This window comes from Somniosus microcephalus, chromosome 1 (genome assembly GCF_052327205.1).
Source record: "Somniosus microcephalus isolate GS21.2 chromosome 1, FLI_Smic_1.0, whole genome shotgun sequence".
Lineage (NCBI taxonomy): Eukaryota > Metazoa > Chordata > Chondrichthyes > Squaliformes > Somniosidae > Somniosus > Somniosus microcephalus.
Window position 1 is genome coordinate 246,047,553 of NC_140987.1, and position 21,643 is coordinate 246,069,195.

Genomic DNA, 21,643 nt, shown 5'->3' on the forward strand with positions numbered 1-21,643 from the left:
TGCATCATTAAAACAGTAAGATGATTCTCAGGACAATTCTAATGGTGAGAACATTTAGTCTACTGAGAGTTATTTTTCTCTTACTAAACTGGTTACTTGTTCAAAAAATGTAAAATCTGAAAGAGTGAAAGATGCACTGAGGACCTTACATGGTAAGAAGTTTTCTACCTTTTTTACTATCCTCTGGAAATTCTCCCAAGAATATTTTGACTCACTACCACAACAACTTGCATTTAAGAACATAAGAACATAAGAAATAGGAACAGGAGTAGGCCATTCGGCCCCTCGAGTCTGCTCCACCATTCAATAAGATCATGGCCGATCTGATTTCGGCCTCAACTCCACTTTCCCGCCTGCTCCCCATAACCCTTGACTCCCCTGTAGCTCAAATATCTGTCTATCTCCGCCTTGAATATATTCAATGACTCTGCTTCCACAGGTCTCTGGGGTAGAGAAATCCAAAGATTCACGACCCTCTGAGAGAAGAAATTCCTCCTCATTCTTGTTTTAAATGGGCGACCCCTTATTCTGAAACTGTGCCCCCTAGTTCTAGATTCCCCCACGAGAGGAAATATCCTCCCTGCATCTACCCTGTCGAGCCCCCTATATGTTTCAATAAGATCCCCTCTCATTCTTCTAAACTCCAATGAGTATAGGCTCAACCTTTCTTCATAAGACAACCACTTCATCTCAGTAATCAACCTAGTGAACCTTCTCTGAATTGCCTCCAATGCAAGTACATCCCTCCTTAAATAAGGAGACCATAACTGTACGCAGTACTCCAGATGTGGCCTCACCAGTGGCCTGTACAGTTGTAGCATGACTTCCCAATTTTATACTCCATCCCCCTTATATAGCTCCTTCAACATAGTAAAATGTCCCAAGGCGCTTCACAGGAGCGTTATCCGACAAACAAAAATTGACATCAAGCCAAAGAAGGAGACCTTAGGACAGATGACCAACAGCTTGGTCAAAGAGGTAGGTATTAAGGAGGAGCAAGAGAAGTGGAGAGGTTTAGCGAGGGAATTCCAAAGCTAAAGCCTCGGCAGCTGAAACTTCAATTGAATTAAAATGCAGAACACTGGAAAACCCAAAGGAATGAGTCAAAAAGTCCTGGAGTGTTTCTAAGTATATATTCATGTATTAACATGTGCATGCGTGTCTATGCACAGTAGTGAAGCATCTTTCCAGAAGAAGTGGATGCAATTGAAGAAAAAACATTTATTTTAAAATCTCAGTTGGTAGTTTGCTTTGCCTCACTGTCCGTTTGTTGCCAGGGTACCAGTTGACATCCACTGAGTGCTACGATCTGCGAAGCAGGCGTGTGGTGTCCGACCAGTACTGTCACTACTATCCTGAAAACGTCAAGCCCAAACCCAAACTGCAGGAGTGCAGCATGGATCCTTGCCCAGCCAGGTCAGTGCAACTCAACCAGTCACCCGGAAACAAGATACATCGCCACACCAAACATTCACACTTGTGCTCACAGTAATACGCCAATTCTACACAAGTGTCTGATGTGTTTCTGAGTAGACTCCCAGCTTACAAATAAACTTTTAAAATGTATAGAGAGATCAAAGAATGAGTCAAAAATAGACAATCCTTTCCTGTTTTTGCTGGTTCACTTATAACAGATTGAAATTACAGCAGGATTTGGTCTCATAATTAGTTCCCTCATTGTTTTTTGTGAGAATAATGTCATTTGATATTGTTGGCAGAACAAACAATGGTTTTAGTAATAGACATCTCTGAGTCAGGTTTATTTCAGGCTTGGGATTCTGCGGCGGGAATTTGGAAACATTTTGAAGTGACAGGGTCCTTTATGGGGGCTGGCTGTTTGACACTACTATACACTACTATACACAATCGCACATCATTTGCTCCTCAACTATCAGACTTCAGATTTCATTATTGGAGAATGGTCAGAAAAGAAAAGAAAGATTCTGAGGAGTTAACGGGGGAGAAATTCAGTTGTTAGCGCCACCCGTTAGCGCCTTAAGAGGGCGATAAGTGGGGCGCGATGCGGCTAGCGCCCGGGCGTGGCAAGACCTGCACCTCTCGCGAAATTGAGCGGACATTTAGCGGCGGCGCAAAACCGCAACGCCCGCTCAGCTGCGTGCAGAGATCCTGACGTCACTTCATGGTGCAATGCCCTTGGGGCGCCCTGAACCGGAAATTCAGTGGCGCCCCCCCTCCTTTCCGCCTGGCGCTCCCAGCGACTGGTTGACTGGAACGGTTCCCAGTCGCTGGGGGGGTGCTATTTAAAGGGGGCTCTTCCTGGCTTCTTTGTGGTAGCCATTTTTGGACCACTCCTTCTGTGAGAGAGAGAGATTTGTAGAGAGACAAAGAGAGAGAGCTTTCTGCATTGAGTCAGCGCTCGCAGAGGTACTTCTGGCTTCGGCCCAGAACTTTGTAGTTGGTTTGATTTTTCACTGGCATAACCTTGAGTGGCCACATACTATGGGGGCTGCAATGGGTGGAAACGTTGGGTTTCTCCATTACATTGAGAGGGCTCCAAGACGCCGAGAGAGAGTGCCAATCATGGCCAGACGGAGGAGGGCCAACAGGCGTCGGCACAGGAGATCTTACCCTCCCAGGGTATTCCACCAACAGTTCTCATACCTCAACATGTCTGAGGAGCAGTGTTTTTGGAGGCTTCGATTCAGCAGGGAGGTGGTCACTGAGCTCTGCCACCTGCTTCAGCCAGATCTGCAGCCTCAATTGAGGAGCAGGACATCTCTGTCGGTGGCAGTGAAGGTGACAGTGGCTCTCAACTTCTATGCCACTGGCTCCTTCCAATCCGCTACTGGGGCATTGCCAATATCTCCCAGTTCGCGGTGCATTGCTGCATCCGTCAAGTCACGAATGCCCTCTTTAAAAGGAGACATCAGTACATCTCCTTCCCCATGATCCTGGACAAGCAGCAAGAGCGCGCAATGGGATTTGCAAGAATAGCGGGCTTCCCCATGGTCCAGGGCACCATTGACTGCACGCATGTGGCTTTGCGGGCGCCGCAAGAGAATGCCAAGGATTACTGCAACCGGAAGGGGTTCCATTCGTTGAACGTCCAGTTGGTGTGTGACCACAGACAGCTGATCCTCGCTGTCAATGCCCGCTTTCCAGGCAGCAGCCACGACGCCTTCATCCTGCGCCAGACTTCTGTGGCAGACCTTTTCGAAGCCCCGGCTCACCCAGGAGGCTGGCTTCTCGGGGACAAGGGCTATCCTCTGTGCACCTGGCTGATGACCCCGCTCCGTGCGCCCAGCACCCCTGCTGAAGAACGATACAATGAGAGCCATCAAGCGACCAGGAACATCATTGAGCACACAATCAGTGTGCTCAAGCAACGGTTCCGCTGTCTGGATCATTCCGGGGGAGCCCTTCAGTACTCACCTGAGTGAGTCTCCCATTTCGTTGTAGTGTGCTGCATAACCTGGCAATCCTCAGGACTCACCCACTGCCACCAGACATTGGAGCACCAGCAGAGGAGGAGGAGGAGGTGGAGGAGGAGGAGCACCAAGACGGGAGGGAGGCACAAAGTGCAAGGGCCGTCCGTCAGCGGCTTATTGCAAGTCGGCTCTAGGCCCCCTCTGAGGGAATGGCTTGTGCCATTCAAAGAACATGAATGGAACCATTCCGCAACCCCTAAGCCGGTCAAGGCAACAAATAGTTCAAAGAGCAAACATGCACATTCTAAATAAAGACACTTCTTTATTTAACAAACTGTGTGCCCTTCCCGCATGACAAAGTAATAGAGAGAAACCTCAAAAAAAGCAGTCAGACACATAACTGGCTCTCACAACCTGGAGACAATGAACAAAAGAGTAACCAAAAAATGACCACGATCCTCGGCCTTCAGTAAAAAGATTAACAGCATTTTACCACACTTCCTACTTTTTGCCCTTCGAGGGTGATCTGCTTCGATTGCGAGATTAGACCCTTCCCACCCTGCAGCTCCTCCGCAATGGGACCCCAGTGGCTGCAGCAAGGCTTGGGGAAGGCGGCCTGGACCAGCTCTGGGCCTGGAGGGCCCGGCTGCTGACTGCTCCAACTCTGCATGGGCGGCAGCAGTCTGTCCTACAGGTGGTGGCAGCTGCAGTGGAGAAGTGACAGTGTTGGCAGCAGGAATGCTGCCATCCTGACAGAGGAGAGCCACTTCCTGGTCGGATGACACACTGGCACTCCCACGGGGCAGCACTGCAGCATGCAGAGCAATCTGCTGAAGCACAGACTGCTGGCCTGCTGCAGCGCAGCGGGGGCCCTGGCGATTCATGCCCGGTTCAGCGAGGGTGGCAGCATTCAGTGCTCGTGTGGCCTCAATCTGCGTCTGCATCAGACCAGCCACTGACTGCATTGCACCACTAAGCACTTGTGTGGAAGCCGCCTGTGCTGCACCGAAGTCCTGCAGACTCCTTGCCAGTGCTGCGCCGAAGTCCTGGACACTCCTTGCCAGTGACTCAATGGATTCGGGCATCCTTGCCACTGCAGCCATGAGCTCAGTGTGCCTGTGCTCCACCTGGGTGCCCATTTCAGCGAGGAGCCGCAACTCTTCTGCGCTCACTGTAGCAGGACTGGAGGTCAGAGTCTCCCTCCGGGGAGAAGGCCGCCGAGCTTCCCTACCCCGCCCCCCCCCCCCGCGTTGCTGCAACCCACTGGGCCCCGGAGCTTCACCCTCCTCAGTCCCTTCCCCCCTGCTCCCCTCCAGGGAAGACGTGTCCCCATTATGGCCATGGGCTGCCTCGGCTGAGGGTGGCACTGATGGTCCGGCTTCCTCTTCCTCCTCGCCTTCAGAATCACTCACAGTGGCAGCTTGAGGGCCCGCCTCCTCACCTGGCGAATCAGCATCTGAAAGCAGGGAGGTACAAGAGTTGCTTTAGCGTGAGGACAGGGCGGCAGCGAGGGAGGCATGAGTGCTGCAATGCACTGTATTGGTTCGATAGTGGCAGACGATGCTGGTGTGAGGCACAAGTGGAAGGAGAGAGGTCAAAAAGGTGATGACCTTACCATTGCTGTCCAGAACGGGGTTGGCATCCCCAGTGGCGACGGGGCCAATCACCCGGCCTGCCATAATCCGCTGGACTCACTGCTCCAGATCGCTAAGGTCTTGAAGATGAGGCCGGCCTCCCCCGGTCCATTGTTGCTGCCTCCTGTTATGGGCCAGCTTGCCCTGCAAGAGAAAGGATGGGCTCTGAGTACAGTGTGAAGCCCTGATCTTGTCTGCACTGCCTCCCATGGTCGAATAGCCCTTACAGTGTGAAGCCCTGAACTTGGCTGCACGGCCTCCCATGGTCGAATAGCCCTTAAAGTGTGAAGCCCTGATCTTGGCTGCACTGCCTCCCATGGTCGAATAGCCCTTACAGTGTGTAAAGTGCTGAATGTGCGTGTGAGTTTCATGAAAGGCCCATAGGTTTTGGATGAGGGCTGGGCATTGGGGCTTTCAGGACCCTTTGGCCATAAAGTGAGGTGGACATGCAGGGATGAAGAGGATACTGAAAAGGGTACTCACCCTGACGACCCGAGTGAGGTTGTTGAACTTCTTTCTGCATTGCACAGGGGTCCTAGGCACCATGCTGCTGGAGGTCACTCTGTGAGCCACCTCCCTTCAAGCTTTACGATACTCGTTGGGCAGCGGCCTCCTGCCACTGTCCGGAAACAGGATAGATCGCCTGCGCTCCATTGCGCCAACCAGAACCTGCAGGGCCCCCTCACTGAACCACTGCACTCGCTCCCTGGCCCTCTCCATGGTGCTAGGCGATAGAATGTAGCAGCAGGTCTGTCCAGGCCGAGAATCAGGGCTCCGGTGCGCAGGGTGTGGCTGCAAGCCAAGATCGAACCTCCCCTTTAAGAGCTGACCGGCGCCAGCGTGTCTGCGTGCAATCGCTAACTGGCCGCACCTGCGCTGCGCCTGCCCTCGGTGGTAGCGCCTCGTTTCTCCGGCTTATCGCCTTAAGACAGTCGTGCAGCGCCTGTTTTAGCACTCCAAGCACCTCCTGGGGCGAAGCAGGTCAATTTAGCAGTAGGTGGCGATAATTTGCGCCGGGCGCTAAATTTTGCGCCCGCTCGAGTATAACGCCCCAAACGTGGTGATACTGAATTTCTCCCCCAATATGTTTTAACTGCAGGCTGAACGTGTGCAATGTAATGCTGCTGGGCATCAGTCCTATTAGAGCCTCTCCTTCCTTCCTTCCCCCTCCTTCTTCCCTTCCCTCTCCTCTCCTTCCCTTCCCTATTCCCTCCTTCCCTTCCCTATTCCCTCCGTCCCTTCCCTATTCCCTCCGTCCCTTCCCTATTCTCTCCTTCCCTTCCCTTACCACTCCTTCCCTTCGCTCTCCTCTCCTCTCCTCTCCTCCCTCTCCGCTCCTCCTTCTCCTCTCCTCCCTCTCCTATCCTCCCTCTCCCCTCCTCTCCTTCCCTTCTCTCTCCTCTCCCTTTCTCCCCTTCCCTTCCTCTTCTCTCTCCTTTCCTCTCCTCCACTTCCCTCCCTCCCCTTCCCTTCCATCTCCTTCCCTTCACTCGCCTCTCCCCTCCCTCTCCTTCCCTCCCCTTCCCTTCCATCTCCTTCCCTTCACTCGCCTCTCCTCTCCCTCCCTTCCCTCCCTCTCCTTCCCTTCTCCCCTTCCCAATGAGTAACTACTTTCTCCACAATGTCATGGTGTTACTTGTGATCACCTTTCCTTAGCTTTCAGGAACTCTCACATCTTGCAGCTTCTGCACATACTGGCCTTGCCTGCCTGACATACGAATGATTTAGTCGTTGGCCATTAACGCTTACTTGATCTACTCTCACGGATCAGCCCCACTCTCACTCACCAACAAACTCCCATTCAGACCAAATTCCCTCCTTAAGTTAATCTCACTCCATTGCTCCTCACTCAGGTGCTCTCAGTTTCCTACTCAGGACTTTACCGAATGCCTGAGTTCTCCTTGACATCTCCCACAACTCAGTGAGCTAAAAGTGTACAATTAATAATTAACACCTAGCAGCCAGGCACTCATTTCCAGTTTCAGCACTTATCAGTTTATAATAACTTGTGGCGACACGCCACCATTGGACATAATCCGCTCACGGCGGCACGGACAGTTTACGCAGGCGCACTGCCGGCAGCAGCAGCCCCCAGCCGGGGGCCCTTTCCTCCGGCAACTTGTTTCCCGCAGGGACAGGCTGCCGGGAGCACTTCCTGTCTGGGGAGTATTTAAGTGGTTGCGCGGGCTTTTCAAGCTCTCTCTTTGCCACGATGTAAAATAAAGCAGTTGTGTTCCATCAACTCTGGTCTCGACTCCCACATTTGCCGCGGTATCTCAACACTGGTGACCCCGACGCTCAGGACGAATCCTAAGCTAGCATGGCGGATACAAACGCAGTCACGGTTAAACTACCGGACTTTTGGGAGAACCTGGCCGAGGCCTGGTTCGTTCAAGCCGAGTCCAGATTCCGGCTGAGAAGCATTACAGTCAACGCCACGAAGTACGACTACCTCGTCGCCTCTCTCACCTACGCCACAGTCCCCAAGGTTTGGGCAGCGCTGCAGGATCCACCAGTGGAAGGCAAGTACGAACATCTGAAGGCCGCGCTTCTTAAAAAATTTCAGGCGTCCTCTTACCAGCGCAACTGTCAACTCCTCGACCTCCCAGGCCTTGGTGACGCTTCACCATCAGACCTGCTTTCCCACATGCTGTCCCTCTCGGACGACAAAAACCCCGGCGCCCTCTTTCGCACGCTTTTCATCCGGCAGCTCCCTGCCAGCATCCGCCCGCTCATGGTGGAGTCTGGCTCCACGGACCTGAATGAGATAGCCGAAAAGGCTGACCGGCTGCTCTCCGCGCAGACTGCCCGCGACGTCGCGCCCGACCTCACGGCAACGACCACGCGGTCCCCCCGGCCCACTAGGCCCGACCGCCCTTCCACTCCGGGTCACTGCTACTACCACACCCGTTTTGGCACTAGGGCCCAACGCTGCACGCCACCGTGCACTTTCAACCCCCCCCCCGCACCAGCCCCCACGATGGCCACGGTGCTAAAGGGGCCCCTACTGTACGTCACCGACGACAGCACCAACCGCCGATTCCTATGCGACACAGGAGCCCAGCACAGCATCACCCCCGCCTCCGCCCTCGAAATCCAACGCGGCGCACGGGGTATCACGCTGGCCGCAGCCAATGGCTCTGACATCCGCACATACGGCACCCGCATGGTCACGCTTGACCTCGCAGGCCGCCGCTACCGCTGGGAGTTCCTCACAGCCAAGGTCCTCTGCCCACTCATCGGCGCCAACTTCCTACGCGCCCACGGCATCCTTGTCGACATTCCGAGGCACCGCCTCGTCGACATCAACACAATGGCCCCCATCCCTGGCGCATTCACCCCGGCCCGTTCGGCCGGCCTGACGACCTACTGCCTCGCCAGAGCCACGGACGACTACTCGGCACTACTAGCCGAGTTTCCCGCCCTCACTAACCTGACCTTTTCGGCCAAAGCCGCCAAACACGGCGTGGAGCACTATATCCCCACCACCGGCCCCCCGGTCTCTGCCCACGCCCGCAGACTCAACCCGGCCAAGCTGGAAATCGCGCGGGCCGAGTTCACCACCATGGAGCAACTCGGCATCATCCGCCGCTCCAGCAGCCCTTGGGCCTCGCCCCTCCACATCGCCCCCAAGCCCGGCGGAGGCTGGCGCCCCTGCGGGGACTACCGCCGCCTCAACGGCGCCACCACCCCCGACCGATACCCGGTGCCACACATCCAGGACTTCTCGGCCCGACTGGCCGGACGAACCGTCTTTTCCAAGGTCGACCTGGTGCGCGGTTACCACCAAGTCCCCGTACACCCCGCGGACATCCCCAAAACGGCCGTCATCACCCCATTCGGCCTGTTCGAGTTCCTGAGGATGCCCTTTGGCCTCAAGAATGCAGCCCAGGCTTTCCAGCGCCTTATGGACTCAGTCCTCCGGGACCTGAACTTCCTATTCGTCTATCTAGACGACATTCTCGTGGCCAGCTCCTCCAAACAGGAACACCTCGAACACCTTCGCATCCTGTTCGGGCGCCTAGCCCAACATGGGCTCATCCTCAGCCCGGCGAAGTGCCAATTCGGCCTAGCCGAGATCGATTTTCTCAGCCACCACATCACCCCTGCTGGGGCCGTCCCCCTGCCCAACAAGGTGCAGGCCGTCCAGCAATTCCCCCGCCCCAAAACCATCAAGGGCCTCCAGGAGTTCCTCGGGATGGTGAACTTCTACAACAGGTTCATCGCCAGAGCTGCAGCCCTCATGAAGCCCCTATACGACTCCCTCCGAGGTAAATCCGGCAAGATGGCCGTAGCCTGGACCACTGACACGTCAGCCGCCTTCGACGCCACCAAAAACGCGCTCGCCGACGCCACCCTGCTCGCGCACCCGAGGGCCGATGCCCGGGTCGCGCTCACCACCGACGCCTCCGACCATGTGGTCGGAGCCGTGTTCGAGCAGTGGGTCAATGGCGCGTGGCAGCCACTTGCCTTCTACAGCCGCCAACTGCGCCCCCCGGAGGTCAAATACTCTACCTTCGACCGCGAGCTCCTCGCGCTCCACCTGTCGGTCCGCCATTTCAGGTTCCTCCTGGAGGGCCGCCCCTTTACCGTGTACGTGGACCACAAGCCGCTCACATACGCGATGGCCAAGGACACCGAACCCTGGTCCGCTAGGCAGCAACGCCAGCTCGCGGCCGTGTCCGAGTTTACCACGGACATCCAGCACGTCTCCGGTAGAGACAACGTTGTCGCCGACTGCCTTTCCCGTCCCGCCATCTGCGCGAATCACCTAGCGGTCGACTACGCGCAACTAGTAGCGGCCCAGCTCACGGACCCAGACCTCCTCTCGGCGGCGACCAGCCTGCCAGGGCTACGCCTAGCCAAGGTCGCGCATGGGCCCGAAGCCACGGCAGTCACTTGCGACGTCTCACTCAGCCAACCCAGGCCGGTCGTCCCTGCAACCTGGCGCCGCCGCATCTTCGACGCGGTCCACGGGCTCTCACATCCGGGTTCCCGCGCATCCGTCAAACTCCTCTCCCAGTGCTTCGTCTGGCGTGGCCTCAGCAAAGATGTTCGGACTTGGGCCACCTCCTGCCTCACCTGCCAACAGGCTAAGGTACAGCTGCACACAAAAGCACCCCTGGGAGACTTCGAGGTACCCAGCCGCCGCTTCGACCACGTACACGTCGACATCGTCGGTCCTCTGCCGCCATCGCAAGGCCAAACTTATCTCCTCACGATGGTCGCCTGCTACACACGCTGGCCTGAGGCAGTGCCGCTGACCTCCACCACCACAGCCGACATCGCCAGGGCGTTCGTTAACACCTGGGTCGCGTGGTTCGGCGTACCGGCCGACATAACCTCCGACAGAGGCGCCCAGTTCACCTCCGAACTCTGGACGGCCACAGCACGCAACCTCGGGGTGACGCTCCACCGAACCACGGCGTACCACCCGCAGGCCAACGGGCTGTGTGAACGCTTCCACAGGTCACTCAAGGCCTCACTCCGTGCCAGCCTGCAGGACAGTACCTGGACTGACCGCCTACCGTGGGTGCTACTAGGCCTACGCACCGCGGTCAAGGAAGACCTCCAGTCCTCAGCAGCGGAGTTAGTCTACGGACAACCGCTGCGCGTACCAGGCGAATTCCTCCCGGAGGCTACCACGCCTTGGTCGGCCGAACAGCAGCGGCTCAACTCTTTCTCTTCCGCTCAACAGTTCGCCCCACTTCCGGTCAACCGACACGGCGAACTCGCACCTCACGTCCCGCCAAACTTACAGCAGGCACGCTTCATCTTCGTGCGACATGACGCGCACCGCGGACCCCTGCGACCCCCGTACGACAGACCGTACGAGGTACTACAAACCGGGGACAAGGTCTTCAAGCTGCGACTCGGCGACAGGGTCGAAACAGTCTCCATCGACCGACTCAAACCAGCACACACACAACCAGGGGAACAGGTCCCCGTGGCCCGACCTCCAACTAGAGGCCGTCCCGCCAGCAAGCCAGCACAGCCGGCGGCGAACCGCCCGGCCCCACCAACTAGACCGGCGACCACTCAGAGCCGCTCCGGCAGAACCATTAGACCACCGTCACGACTCGTCCACTCCTCCTAAGCGGATTCTGGGGGGAGCTCTGTGGCGACACGCCACCATTGGACATAATCCGCTCACGGCGGCACGGACAGTTTACGCAGGCGCACTGCCGGCAGCAGCAGCCCCCAGCCGGGGGCCCTTTCCTCTGGCAACTTGTTTCCCGCAGGGACAGGCTGCCGGGAGCACTTCCTGTCTGGGGAGTATTTAAGTGGTTGCGCGGGCTTTTCAAGCTCTCTCTTTGCCATGATGTAAAATAAAGCAGTTGTGTTCCATCAACTCTGGTCTCGATTCCCACGTTTGCCGCGGTATCTCAACAAACTATTGATTTTTGCTTGTCCCTTTCTGTTTCTCAGTAACCTATAAACTTATGAACTATTGAACTCCCGCTCAGAACAAGTTCTTTCTATCAGTCAATCTTACACGCTCGGTCATCATTCAGGTGTCCAATAGGTTCGGGCTTGACTGTGATGTCCTTCACACTGACCTGTCAGCATTCACTATTAAGGTTCACAATTAAATAACGGCCTTTGTGAACCGTACCCACGTCAGGGAGTCAACAGCTCGAGAAAAATGGTAAAGTTAAAACAATGTGATGAACAAGAAAGAGCTTAAGCATTTTTAGGAAACGACCATTCGGCCTAACAAAACCATCCCTGTTTTGATTGATTGAAACTCCATCTGCCCACTTTCCTACTATCCACTCAATTGGTGTTCCCTCCAAAAGTTCATTTAGTTGCCTCTTGAACCCGTATACACTGTCTGCTTCCGAAGCCTTCTTTGGTATTTTATTCTATACTTAATGTTCCCTTCTTACTCTAAAGATCTAAACGTTGTGTCTCGTGTCTACTGGTATTTGAACCCTTTTTCATTAGTATGTACAGAGGATTATTGATGGGTTGCAAAGGCTTTGATCTCCTGACCTCTGAGTGAGAACTATTGAGAGATGTTGAGAAGCAGTTGTTACTCTAGTTCCATCGGTTTGTGTGAGTGTTTCCGAGTACAGCCTGTTACTCGATATAAGTGGCACCCATTACAGGCCGGGGGAGGATATGATGAACAACAGAGAGAATAATTCATCACGAATTGGACAGTGTACTTTGTAAGCGCTGTTGGTTCAAATGTTATGTTTACACAGCACTGGGAGGCTCCATTCAGATCGAGTGGTACAAATCTACAGTTCATTTTTAAGAGACATTTTAATGAGTATGTGTTGGCAGATGGTTTGTGTTTTGTCATAAATATTAAAGTGAAAGTATGTTTTTGCTTATGAAGTTTCAAAACATTTATATTATGTTAGTGATCCCTGTTTTCACTTTTTTTTAAGTGAGTGCCTTTGTTTCCCATCAGTTCAGCTTAGTGCTGTGTTGAAAATAATGGCTCTGGTAAATATGAGGTTATAAGATAAAAACAGAGACTCCTTCATTGCTTGAATGGATATTGAAAGTAGAGAGAAAGTGAATTTATCGGCAGTAAAATTGAGAGGATCTTGCTTTTGCTTGTGGATTGGTACTAGCTTTCTCCAGCCTGGAGAGAAGCTCTTTCACAGCATAGAAACAGGAGGAAGCCATTCAGCCCCTCAAGCCTGTTCCGCCATTCAATTAAATCAAGGCTGATCTCTATCTTAACTTCATTTACCCGCAGAAGACTATAGTGTAATGGGACTCAGTAAATGCATTAATAGTCATGCCCAACATCTGTCCCAGTCCTTCCACCTTCGAATAAACATCTGCCCAAAGACCAACACTGATATTCATGCCAACTAGCATTGTCATGTTTCTGTACACAAAAACTTCAAAAAGCATTAGCATTTTACTGGCTCATACAAAAGTCTAACACTAATTATTGCCCTGGTGTGAGTCGCTTGTGCCTGTATTACCTTCTGTAGTGATTCTATAAGGTCCTCCCCCAGTGGCTACAGCATAGGAGATGGACAGCTGCAGTGGCTCAGTTAGGAGCTCTTGAGATGCTCATGGTTGGTGACCTCCAGGAACTTGGGCCTGAGCGGGCAGGACTGCAGACTATAGCAACTCGGTGGCTGCCAGGCAGAAGACTATAATGTAATGGGTTTCTAGCACCAGGGTGGGGATTGGTTGAGGCAGATACGAGGGTCCAGATGTCATCCTTAGAGATGGTGACATGTTCCATTACACGACTGCCCCTTCTATCAGGCTAATCTGTCAGCGAGCAGGTTGTAGAAGATCCGTGATACATCCATGCCCTTATCAATTTGGTGTCTCGGCCTGGGCAAGGAGATGCTTCAGCCCAAAGAGATGCTATTACTGGTGCCACAGACTCCTGCAGGGAAAGTCCAGCTGCAGCAATCATTGAGGTGACCACACACTCCATGGTTGCTTGCATAACGTGAATGCCGTGCACCAGACCCCCACGCAAGTTGGTAGTGGACTCCTTCGCACTCTCTGACATGTAGTAGAAGTTCCCTGGCACGCAGTCCAATCCATTGAGCAATTCCTGTGCACAGAAAGCATTTCTCTTTTGAAGGCTGGGCTATTAAAGTCTCCACTTTTGTCCTTTTCACCAGAGTTCGGACATGAGCTGGCCCAAGGTAAGCTGTTTCCTGGGCTGTCTTTTCCATCTCCTGTTAACTTGTTGTCAGTGAATCACCGAGTTCAGACCCCTCTAACTGGCTACCAATTCCACGTTGGCTGCTGATGTCTGTACTGGTGGTTGTAAAGGCGAGAGTGAGTGACAGTGCATCTTCAGGAAGCTTCTTCCCCTCAGTCTGCGTGGCTGAAGGACCTGAGCCATCTGCTGGGCCTAATTCAAGGGGAAAGGGACAACATAGGAACATAGAAACAGGAGTAGGCCATTGAGCCCCTCGAGCCTGTTCCACCATTCAATGAGATCATGGCTCATCTGCAAGAAGGGTTGTTGTGTATGTCCCTTTAAGGGAATAACTGGTCTCAGACTGCAGTACCGGCAGTGACCATCCCTGTATAAAAGGCCCTGGCAGGCTTCTGTAGTTTCAGTTTCCAGATTGTCTCCATTCAGTAAAGACTTGTTAAACCAACTCCTGCATTCCGTGTCTCCATTAACACATGGATTTAATACTGGCGACGAGTAAGAAACGAACTTACCTGCAACTCGGCAGCACCTCAGACAACGTTATTGAAGGTCGAAGCCAGAAAAGAAAAAAAAAAAAACCAAAGAAACTCGAGAAACGGGCGTCGACCGTGGGCAACCGCCCTCCAAATCATCGGATTGAAAACTTGCAGGGGAGACTGGCAAGAGCCAGGCTTGGTTCCCCAGTCTGTGGTTTCCCAGCTAATCGGGCTGGTGGCAGGTAGTGCACTGATCCTTCCTGGGCTGCGGCGGGCTAGAGCTCGATCGGGTGGCTCTGCAACGGGGCCGGGCAGCGAGTCGGGAAGCAAGAGAGAGAGAGAGGGTGGAGCACACAGGGCGCGGCCGGTGCTTTGCAGCCGGGCAGCGTTCGGACCTAAGAAGAGGGAGAGAAGTGTCCCAGAGGGTCCGCTCCACGACGGGAATGGTTAAAAATAAAAATACCGCGGAGAGCGGTGTTGACAGCAGCGGCAGCGGCGGGAAAACGCGGGAGGCGCCATCTTAACTCGGTGGGGAAGAAGGAAAAGCGCAGGAGGCGCCATTTTGATCCATCGGGGCTAAAAGAAAAGCGCGGGAGACGCCATCTTAGATTTTCAAGATGCCAAAGACTGGCGATATCACTGCCTTCGATAATGCAATAGAAGACTGGACCACGTATGTGGAAAGAGTCGAGGTATATTGCGAGGCAAACGAAATAGCCGAGGGGAAAAAGGCATCGGTATAGCTAAATATAATGGGCGCTAGAACGTACGGCCTATTGCGGGACCTGATTACTCCAGCCAAACCAAAGGCGAAGAGTTTTAACGAAATTGTTGCTATCCTACAGGAACACCTAAATCCTACACCGCTGCTGATAGCAGAAAGATTTAAATTCCACAGGAGAAATCAGCATAAAAATGAGAGCAATGCTGATTACCTTACGGAACTACGCAAGCTATCAAAGCACTGCCAGTTCGGAGCAGGACTGGCAGATACCTTACGGGACAAATTTGTCTGTGGACTCCTGAGTGAAGGAACCCAGAAGAGGTTACTCTCAGAGAAAGAGCTGATGCTAGATAAGGCTTTCAGCGTGGCAGTATCGTATGAAGCAGCAGCAAGGGGAGCTGCGGAAATATAACAAAAGCCACAGGAATACGGCACCCACGAAATGACACGGGGGTTTGCAAAATGTTATCGCTGCGGCAGAACAAACCATGACCAGAAGGACTGCTGGTCCAAGGACAAAATATGCAGGCAATGCAGAAAGATGGGACACATTGCACGAGTTTGCAGGTCTGAGAAGAAGACCAATGACAATAAAAAGGCTACTAAGGAACCGTACAGGAAAGTACAAATGATGACGGACAGTAGTTCCGAAGACCAGATGAGCGATAGTGAATCCGGGAACAAGAGACTAAGCTGTCTCAAACTTCACAACATAATCGCAAAAGAGGATCACCGAACCATTTGGGTCACCCTCACGATAGCAGGGTCTCAAGTCAAAATGGAATTGGATACAGGATCAGCTCTAACCGTCATGAATTGACGAAACTACGAGCGGCTATTCTCACACATACCCTTGAGAGAGACATCCATTGTCTTGAGGACGTATACGGGGCAAAAAGTATACCCCAGAGGAAAAATAAGGGTGCCTGGCGAATACAACGGCAAGAAATACGGAAATTGTATTTCTACATTCTGCAAGATGGTGGACCACCGTTATTGGGATGTGAATGGATCAGAAAGATAAGTTTAGACTGGCATTCCATTCAGGCACTGACAGTGGCTGGTAAAAAGGATGACGACGTCACTCCTGGACGATTGTCAACAATCTTAGCTGACGCCAAAGAGGTATTTCAACAAGAACTGGGCACTCTTAAAGGCGTAACCGCCTCGATAAAAATAGAGGAGAATGCAATTCCCAAGTTTTTCAAAGCAAGACCGGTACCATATGCAATTCGCCCAGCCATCGAGGCAGAGCTGGAGAATCTGGAGAATGCAGGCGTGTTATCTAAGGTAGACTGGAGCGAGTGGGCGACACCCATCATTCCTGTCATGAAGAAAACATTAAACAATAAGTCTGAGGAGCCAAGGAAGGTTCGCATCTGTGGGGACTTCAAGGTGACAGTGAACCCAGTCCTTCACACAGTACAATATCCTCTTCCAAGGATAGAAGATATCTTTGCCTCACTATCCGGAGGGAAGCGTTTTACAAAAATTGACCTAGCGCAAGCATATTTGCAGATGGAGGTTGAAGAATCCTCTAGGAAGTATCTCACGATAAACACTCACAAAGGTCTTTACCAGTATAATCGACTGGTATTCGGAGTAGCATCAGCTCCGGCGATATGGCAAAGAGCGATGGAACAAGTCCTGCAAGGGATTCCGAGGACTCAGTGTTACTTGGACGACATCCTAGTGACAGGTGAAGATGACAGTGAACACCTTGCCAACCTAGAGCAGGTGTTCACTAGACTACGTGAACATGGGCTATGAGCCAATCGCCCCAAGTGCGAGTTTTTTAAGAAACAGATATCGTATTGTGGCCACGTGATTGATGAAGAGGGGTTGCATAAGTCCCCTGACAAAATTGAAGCGGTAGTTAAGGCTCCAGCACCTGAAAATGTGTCACAACTGAGGTCATTCCTCGGATTGGTGAATTACTACCATAAGTTTTTGCCGAATTTGTCCACAATTCTGCATCCACTGAACGCCCTACTACGAACGGGAGTAGCATGGAAATGGAGCAATGAATGTAAGCGGGCCTTTCAGAAGAGTAAGGACCTAATCACTTCAAGAGAAGTATTGGCTCACTACAACCCATCGCTACCGATAAGACTGGCGTGTGATGCGTCTCCCTACGGCATTGGGGCGGTACTGTCACATAAATTCCTTGATGGTTCTGAGAGGCCGATAGCTTTTGCGTCACGCTCGTTAACTTCAGCCGAGCATAACTAAGCCCAGATTGACAGAGAGGCCCTCAGCCTGGTGTGGGGGGTGAAGAAGTTGAATCACTACCTGCACGGTCAGAAATTTACTCTACTAACTGATCATCAACCTCTCGTCTCCATTTTCAACCCTCAGAAGGGCGTACCGATAATGACGGCACAACGGCTACAGAGGTGGTCCCTTTTCCTAGGGGCACACCAATATGATATCGAGTACAAAGGAACTAAACAGCATGGGAATGCTGATGGATTGTCGCGCCTACCGTTGCCGATGGTGGAAGAAGAACTGGCAGTGGATCCAGTGGAGTTATTCCACTCGACTATTGTCGAATGTCTCCCTGTGACGAATGCAAACATAGAAAAGGAAACACAAAGTGACCCGACACTCTCCTGGGTCTATGATTTAATGGTGAAGGGATGGCCAGCACATGGCGAACCACTGCTGCCAGCATTCTCGCCGAGAAGAGAACAGCTGTCAGTGTGCAGAGGAACCTTGATGTGTGGATCCAGAGTAGTAATTCCACCCAAATTGAAGGATAGAGTGCTCAATGTGCTTCATGAGGGTCATCTGGGAGGGGTAAAAATGAAGAACTTATCCAGAGCGTTTGTGTGGTGGCCGGGAATCGATAGAGAAATCGAAGAGATGACCAAGAGCTGTACAGGATGCCAGAAGGTCCAAAACGCCCCACCACAAGCCCCTCTACATCCATGGGAGTGGCCCTCATCTCCATGGCAAAGGGTGCACATTGATTTTGCTGGTCCCTTTATGGACTCGATGTTTTTAATTGCGGTGGATGCACATTCAAAGTGGCCAGAGGTAATAAAAATGTCCTCAACCACCACAGAAAAAACTATCACAGTCTTACGAACCATATTCGCCAGGAATGGGCTGCCTGAACAGATTTGCTCTGACAATGGACCACAGTTTGTGTCTGAAGAGTTCCGGAGGTTCTTAAAGAACAATGGTGTTAAGCATTACACATCCGCCCCATATCATCCAGCCACTGATGGATTGGCCGAGAGGTTTGTTCAAACATTCAAGAAGGCTATCAAGGCAATGTGTAATGAAGATATACCCCTACAACACAAGGTGAATAACTTCTTGTTTGCCTACCGGAATGCGACACATGCAGTTACCAACCAAACTCCAGCCATGATGTTCTTCAATCGAAGACTACGATGCCGCTTGGATTTGGTTAAGCCAAACGTCAGAAGAGATGTGGAGAACAGGCAGTTTCAGAATATGAATGAAAGACCGACCAGGAGTTTTAAGATAGGTCAACCAGTTTTGGCCCGGGACTACCGCACAGAGAAATGGCAGCCAGGAACGATCTGTGCACGGCAAGGACCTCTAATGTATACCGTGGACGTTGGAGAAAGCATTGTAAGACGCCATGCTGACCAGATTCTAGAGTCACTGGAAAACCTCAACTCCACACCACGATCTGATACACCTGCCGATGAAACCGAAGTACCAATTGCATCTACCGCAGAATCGGTGATATTGGAAGCAGACGAACCAAACAACGACATTGATCCCGACTCAACCTTGCCAGAAGGACCTGATATCCCAAAGAGGCGTTATCCAGACAGAATCAGGAAGCCTCCTCAAAGACTGAACTTATAATTGCTTAACTTCAACTAATGTATCTAGCAACCGTAGTTGTAATTGTAATGAGTTATTATTTAGTTGTTAAATGAATGTTATGTACTGTTTATCTAAAAGGGGAGGAATTGTTGTGTATGTCCCTTTAAGGGAATAACTGGTCTCAGACTGCAGTACCGGCAGTGACCATCCCTGTATAAAAGGCCCTGGCAGGCTTCTGTAGTTTCAGTTTCCAGATTGTCTCCATTCAGTAAAGACTTGTTAAACCAACTCCTGCATTCCGTGTCTCCATTAACACACGGATTTAATCAGGGTTAGTATGTAGTGGCAAGGGTAAGTAACAGCAGATGAATGGCAGCGCAATGCATCACCATGTTGTCAGGTTGAGTGTGTGAGTGAGAGATAAGTAGAAAGAGAAGATGCCCAAATGCCTTGTTGTTTGTGGCCTGAGACAGGAGCTACTCTTATTTTCCACTCTCCCTTCTGTTCTGTCCCATCTTCTCCTGCAAAAAGGTTGGAAGTGGGTTAATATGTGTGCTGTTGAAGACGTTTCAAAATGTATGAGGCAGCTTAGCAAAATGTGCACAATGACTGGAAAAAGCACCAGTGTAGCCAAGCGGTGGCAGTAGTTGTGAGGGCAGGAGCAGGTGTGAGTGCAAGCAGAAGGAGGAACAATGACCTGTTTCCTGCTGACTTGAGGAGAGTCATGGGATGTGTGGAAGGGGCAGATTGATAGAGCTGGGGCTATAGAGAGTAAGAGAGATATTAAGGGGAGACTTACCTTGGTAGTCCTGGTAAGGCCATTAAAATTGTTCCTGCACTGCAGCCAGTTCCTGAGGACAATGTTGGTTTCTCCATTCCTGTTGTCTGGACACCCATCACTCATTGGATGGGAAGGAGACCTCCTTCCTGCTGCTGATGTTCTGTGAGCTCGTCCACCACTGCATCCGAGACTCTGGGGAACTCATAGAAGTCGCCTTGCCTGCTGTTTGCTATTCACCATCGAAAAATGCACCTCCCCTTTAAGGTGCTGCAGGCTACCTTTAATAATGGATGTCCCGCCCTCCCATTCAGCGGCTGCTTATAGGGAGCACAATATTCATCGGCAGCTCATTTGTGCCATTCAAATTGGGCCCATCCAAGAAAAAGGCTTGGATCCCACATCGATTCCTTCCTCTGGGTCGAGCCCACCTCTGCCCACCCTCCACCCACCTCTACCCGCCCTCTACCCACCATCCACCCTTCCTCTGCCCACCCCACTCTCCATGTGCCTGCTCTGCCCAAAATAAATGTGATTTTGAGAATGAATTAACTATAGTTTAATTTCACTCAATATGATGCCTTGGTACACGGAGAAATGTTTGAATTATTTTCCAGTAAAATCAGAGCCAGGCCATTTAGAAGAGAAGTTAGAAACACTTCTTCACACAAAGGCTGGTGGAAGTGTGGAACTCTCTCCCACAAAAAGGAGTAGATGCTAGCTCAATTAATAATTTAAACTCTGAGATTGATAGATTTTTGCTAGCCAAGGGTATAAAAGGATATGGAGCCAAGGTGGGTGGATGGAGTTAAGATACAGATCAGCCATGATCTCATTGAATAATAGAGCAGGTTTGAGGGGCTGAATGGCCTCTTCCTGTTCCTGTCTTCCTAAGTCAGTCACTTTCCGCAGAGACAGCAACCATGGTTTGACAGAGGTTATGATTACTTTGCATGCTTGGAGGTAGATGGGAGGATGTGGGCATTGATGTAAAAAGACTACTGAGCACTTGGTTTGAGTATAAAACAAGGCTTTAATCAACTGTTTCACAACCATGAGATTCTAGTTACATCACTAGTTCCTGGTTACAGAAACATCCTGAACAAGCTGGGCCCACGCCCGAGTTTTTATACTCCTTGGACGGCGCCACCAGCTGGCCGCCCAGTGTTATTTCATGAGTCATTTCTCCATGAATGATAAGATTCATGACAGGCATCACTGGCAAGGCTGGCATTTATTGCCCATCCCTAATTGCCCTAAGAAGTTGGTAGTGGGTCTTCTTATGAGTTCGGCTCGCTAGGCCACACCAGAGGTCAGTTAAGAGTCAACCACATTGGTGTGGGACTGGAGTCACATATAGACCGGGTAAGGATGGAAGGTTTCCTTCCCTGAAGGACCAGTTGGGTTTTTATGATATTCCAATAGCTTCATGGTCACTTTTACTGATATCAGCTTTTTATTTCCACATGTTTTAAACTGAATTCAAATTCTCAAACTGGTCTGGTGGGATTTGAACTCATGTTCCCTGGATTATTGCCTCAGGCCTCTGAATTACTAGTAATATAACTAGTAACACTACTGACTCTCATTCTGTCTTTGTCGCCCTGCTCTTTTACTGAAAGTAAATCTTTCTAAACATGTATTGAGAGGAGCAGATCCCGCTGTTCCCATCTCCAAATCTGTGTAATTTTATATTAATCACTCCTTTTGTGGAATTCTTCTTCCTTTTCTCTTGTCTCCAGAAACAGCCCGATGCTCAGAGCAGAGCCCACTGCTGTAGCCCAGCCTCCCAGCAGGAAAGATTCAGTCTGAGTCAAAGGCAAAGAAACTCAGGATCGCGTGGAATGGCAATAGTTGCATTACAACAAGCAGCCAGCTCAGGCACATTCAACAACACTCTCCTCAAATCACACATTGTCACAAAGGCTCGCTTTCTCATCACAGTCAGGCCACACACAGTCTACTCTGAATAATTTGAACTTTTTTGTGGTAAACATTTTAAATTATGCGAGAATTTGAGTTAAGCAACTGAAATAGCACATAATTCATTTTTTGGCACTAAAGTTTCACTTTATCAGATAATTCGAATTAAGCAACTTTGAATTAAGAGGAGTAGACTGTGTAAGATAACAAACTATTAATCCTGGGTATGCGAAGGGAAAACAGTAAACAT

General features: G+C 51.4%; 1 protein-coding gene across 1 annotated transcript in view; it reads left to right on the forward strand.

The window, feature by feature from the left end:
• The window catches only part of LOC147124691 (ADAMTS-like protein 1), a 145,448-nt gene extending 124,166 nt beyond the window's left edge, over positions 1–21,282 (forward strand). Inside the window, exons 8-9 of the mRNA XM_085983963.1 lie at positions 1,278–1,416; positions 21,213–21,282. Of these exons, the coding sequence (XP_085840089.1) occupies positions 1,278–1,416; positions 21,213–21,282 (209 nt within the window). The remainder of the gene's footprint in view (positions 1–1,277; positions 1,417–21,212) is intronic.
• Positions 21,283–21,643: the final 361 nt, after the last annotated feature.